This window comes from Herpailurus yagouaroundi, unplaced genomic scaffold, assembly GCF_014898765.1.
Source record: "Herpailurus yagouaroundi ecotype Mexico unplaced genomic scaffold, PumYag 160, whole genome shotgun sequence".
NCBI lineage: Eukaryota > Metazoa > Chordata > Mammalia > Carnivora > Felidae > Herpailurus > Herpailurus yagouaroundi.
In genome coordinates, this window is record NW_024412401.1 from 52,007,949 (window position 1) to 52,012,499 (window position 4,551).

The 4,551-nt window shown below is 56.8% G+C and overlaps 1 protein-coding gene across 1 annotated transcript in view; it reads left to right on the forward strand.

Annotated features, from left to right (window-relative positions):
* The window catches only part of NCS1 (neuronal calcium sensor 1), a 16,855-nt gene extending 12,393 nt beyond the window's left edge, over positions 1–4,462 (forward strand). The window contains exons 3-7 of the mRNA XM_040481194.1: positions 1,257–1,335; positions 2,994–3,082; positions 3,372–3,449; positions 4,096–4,136; positions 4,429–4,462. Coding sequence (XP_040337128.1) covers positions 1,257–1,335; positions 2,994–3,082; positions 3,372–3,449; positions 4,096–4,136; positions 4,429–4,462 — 321 coding nt within the window. The remainder of the gene's footprint in view (positions 1–1,256; positions 1,336–2,993; positions 3,083–3,371; positions 3,450–4,095; positions 4,137–4,428) is intronic.
* Positions 4,463–4,551: the final 89 nt, after the last annotated feature.

Consider the following 4,551-nt stretch of genomic DNA (forward strand, 5'->3'; position numbering starts at 1 on the left):
CCCCCCCCCCCCCACGCTCGGCTCCCGCAGCGTCTCCACACCCACACTCCGCTGCCGATGTTCCCTTCTGGAGGAGGAACACACATACGTGTGCACACACACGCGCGCACACACACACAAACGCACTGACACACACACACGCACACCAATGCGCGCGCGTGTCCCGGGCGCACGCACTTCCACCTGCGCCGCACGGAGACGGGTACGCACGCCCGTACCGCGCACGCGCGCACGTACACACAGACGCACACGCACACGCACACGCACGCACGCCTTGCCCTTGCTCACAAGAGCACAAAATGCAGATCCCTGCAGGGACGGTAGCAGGATTTAGAGCCGCAACTGACACTTACTGAATATTTACCACGGGCTCAGCTTTTCCCGTGGGTCGTTTTGAGTGAGGTTTTACAACCAAGCACCTCTGGGGCACGTCCTTTGAATACCCCCGTTTTGCAGATGGGGAAACTGAGGCTCTGAGCATCATACAGCGTGGGATCTTTTGTGCCTGGCTCCTTTCACAGAGCGTCATGTTTTCAAGGCTTCTCTGTGTCGGGAGCGTGTGTCCCCTTCAGGCGATGGCCGTGCTGACCTGTGGCATATCCGCTGTGGGGCGCCCGCCGTCCTCAGCACCCTGGCCCACGCCTGCATTTTTCCAGTTCATCCAGAACATCCTCCTGTTCATGGGGGACTTACCGGAACTCGATTTCACACTCTGGACTTCGGGCCCTCGGATGGTTTCCGTTCTGTCGTGCCCTGGCTTTCTCCCCCAGGTGCCCTCAGGCTGACAGTCACACTGCTTAGCCCTGGGAAGAGCTCTGCCCTCTCCGGGCCTCAGTTTCCCTATTGGCAAAACAAACAGGTAGGATTAAACAGTTGAGGGCCCTGCGCTCCTCAGAAGCCTCTGAGCCTGTAGTTTGAAGCGAGGAGAAGGGGTTTCTAGACTCTTGCCCAGAGAGGGTGTGTGTGTGTGTGTGTGTGTGTGTTAGTGATGACTTCTGGCTCTTTCTCCCATCACATGTGGAGTTGGGCTCTGCCTTGAGCCTCAGTCCTTCTTCTGTCCTTCCTACCTGACCTGACCCATCTGTAATCGTCCCCCGCTCCCCACATCCCTTGTCCCTTCTCCCCCACCCTCCCCGTTTGGGTGTCCCTTAGCCGTGGGGTATTTGGTACCTGCCACTGCCCATCAGGTGCCCGAGGTCAAGCCTGACGGGTGACCCGGTGCTGACTGCGGCCTCCCCACCCCTCTCTCCTGTCAGGACGGGCGGATTGAATTCTCCGAGTTCATCCAGGCACTGTCGGTGACCTCGAGGGGCACCCTGGACGAGAAGCTGCGGTGTAAGTCCTGTCCCCGGGTTCCGTCAGGCGCACACTGGCTGGTCCCAGGCTGGAGGGAAGCCAAAGAAGCGGGCCAGGCCGTCTGTCCAGGGCTGAGAGAGCGGCACAGATGTCCTGCCTTTCCAGGTCAAGGGAACTTTCCTGAAGGTGGCCGTGTAGGAGGAACGTGGCTTAGCGAGGCACGGTGGACAGACGGGGCAGGCAACAGGTGCAGACACGGGCCACGGGCAGCTTAGCGTCGAGTTAAAAGGCCCGATGCCAGCGCTGGCCGCACCCCTTGGGAATTCACTGTTTTGACGACTGGTCTCACTCATTCACTTCATTCACTCGTTCACCCAACAGATACCAGCCCAACACGGCCACGTGTGCGGGCCAGGAGGCGGGGACTCCACGGGGGAATCTGATAGGCAGGGACCTGCTCTCACCAGTGTCAGTCTGGCATGGGGACTTTATTTTTAAAAATCCCATAAAACTGCAGCCGAGGCAGGAAGGAGTGGGTGAGCTGACAGGAGAGGAACTGTTAAGAGTCAGGGGCTGAGGGGCGCCTGGGTGGCTCAGTCGGTTAAGCGTCCGACTTCAGCCAGGTCACGATCTCGCGGTCCGTGAGTTCGAGCGCCACGTGGGGCTCTGGGCTGACGGCTCCGAGCCTGGAGCCTGTTTCCGTTTCTGTGTCTCCCTCTCTCTCTGCCCCTCCCCCGTTCATGCTCTGTCTCTCTCTGTCTCAAAAATGAATAAACATTGAAAATTTTTTTAAAAAAAGATCAGGGGCCGAGCTGGGGCCAGGGGAGAGCTGGCCGGGGCGGGAGGAGGGGAGAGGGTTGCAGGCAGGGGAAGAGCATGTCCGAGGCCCCAGGGGGGAGAGAGTTCCAAGCTGGAACACGGGGTGCCAAAGGGAGTCTGGAGAGAGGATGGGAACAGCTGAGCTAGAACAAGAAATGCCTGCAGTTTCTTTCTTTTCTTTCTTTCTTTCTTTTTTTTTTTTTAGGAATAAAGGAGGATTTTATTCATGTAAAAGCTATACCCCGCCCCCATCCTGGGGGTATTATTTGATTTTCTGAGTCAACCATAGCAGGAAGCTGCATGATTGTGGATGGGCCGTGGGTGGAGAGGAGGGCGCGTCATTAGGGGGTCCGCCTGGTCCCTACCCCACTCAGCCCCGGCCTCAGCCTCCACTCTAGGAGACCCAGAGCCCCCTTCCTTTCCACTTTTGGTTCTCTCTTTCCTTCTTCTTTTTTCTTTTTTTTTTTTAGTTTATTTGTTTATTTGAGAGAGAAAGATAGAGAACAAGCAGGGGAGGGGCAGAGAACGGGAGACAGAGGACCCGAAGAGGGCTCGGCGCTGACAGCAGAGAGCCTGATGTGGGGCTTGAACTCACTCACGGAACCATTCGATTGTGGCCTGAGCGGAAGTCAGAAGCTTAACCGGCTGAGCCACCCAGGCGCCCCTGGTTTCTTTTTTTGTTTTTAAACCCTAGTTGAAATGGTGTGTATGTCAATGTGCGTGTGTCTGTCTGTCCGTCCGTTTGTCCTGATGTGGATCCTCGTGGCCGATGAGTGTTGGGGCCCTTGGTCTCGCCTGTGTGCTGCGGGGCAGGAGGAAGGGGCGTGGCCCGGCCTGCCCTGCTCCAGGGTGACCCCGCCCTGGCTGCTTGCTCCCAGGGGCCTTCAAGCTCTATGATCTGGATAATGATGGCTACATCACCAGGAACGAGATGCTAGACATTGTGGACGCCATTTACCAGATGGTGGTGAGGCCTGGGCCCGATGGGGTGGGAGCGGCAGGAGGGGCGTCACATGTAGGGCCAGGGCCTGGCCGCACAGCCGCTCTCCTGCCCGGGGTGAGAGTTGGCCAGGGGACGGGTGGCGGGCAGGGGCCACCGCCGCAGTGGGGCCGGAGGGGGCCGAGTGTTCTAGAGCCAGACTGCAGAGAGGGTAGAGGTGTGGGGAGGGGGAGCAGTCGGCACCTAGAAGCAGCCCAGATCTGGGAGGCAGATTTCTGGCCGGGAACCCACCGCCCAGCTTGTCTCTCCCTGGCAGGGGAACACCGTGGAACTCCCCGAGGAGGAGAACACCCCCGAGAAGAGGGTGGACCGGATCTTCGCCATGATGGACAAGGTGAGCCCGGGGTGGGGGGAGACCGGTCCTCGGCCAGGTAAGGCGTGGGCCGGCAGTGGAGACCCTTATAAATGCACGGATGTTCAGGGCAGTGGCTTGGCCTGCTGAGATATCCACTGGTCGCCTGCTGTCCCCATCAGATGCCCAGAGTGTTAAATAAGTTTCCCTGACACTTTTTCTTCTCTCAATTAAGAGAGGGGCAGCTTTTTTTGTTGTTTTTTAAGTTTATTTATTTTTGGCAGAGAAAGAAGGAGAGAGAGAGAGTACAAACAGGAGAGGGGCAGAGAGAAAGGGAGACACAGGATCCGAAATGGGCTCTGCTCTGAGTGCGGAGAGCCCAGTTCGGGGTTTGAACTCACAGACCGTGCGATCGTGGCCTGAGCCAAAGTTGGGCGCTTAACGGACTTGAGTCGCCCAGGCGCCCCAGCCTCCACTAAGATTCTTAACCTTTTTTACTTCTTGCCATGGGCCCCTCTGACATATTGGAGATGTCTGTGGGCATCTGAGAATAATGATTTTCAGTGTATCCAATCAAATCCATGGGGTTGAAAAGGAAGGGAATGATTTGGGAATATAGCCATCAAAATATTATTTTATTTTATTTTATTTTACTTATTTATTATTTTTTTATTTACCTTGGAGACAGAGAGAGAGTGTGAGTGGGGGAGGGGCAGAGAGAGAGGGAGACCCAGAATCCAAAGCAGCTCCAGGCTCTGAGCTGTCAGCACAGAGCCCGACGCGGGGCTTGAACTCATGGGCCGTGAGATCATGACCTGAGCCGAAGTCGGTCGCTTAACCGACTGAGCCACTGAGGTGCCCCTTTATTTTTTTAATGTTTATTTTAGAGAGAGAAAGGGAGAGAGAGAGAAAGAGAGAGAGAGAGCGAGTGCGTGAGCGGGGGGAGGGGCAGAGAGAGAGGGAGACAGAGGATCCAAAGCGGGCTCTGCATTGTCAGCACAGACCCCCGTGTGGGTCTCAGACTCACAGATTGCCGAGACCGTGACCTGAGCTGAGTTCAGATGCTCAACTGACAGCCGCCCAGGCGCCCCTCTGGGAGTCGTTTAAATGTCCTTCCGAGAGTGACTCCAGAGAAACGCATTCG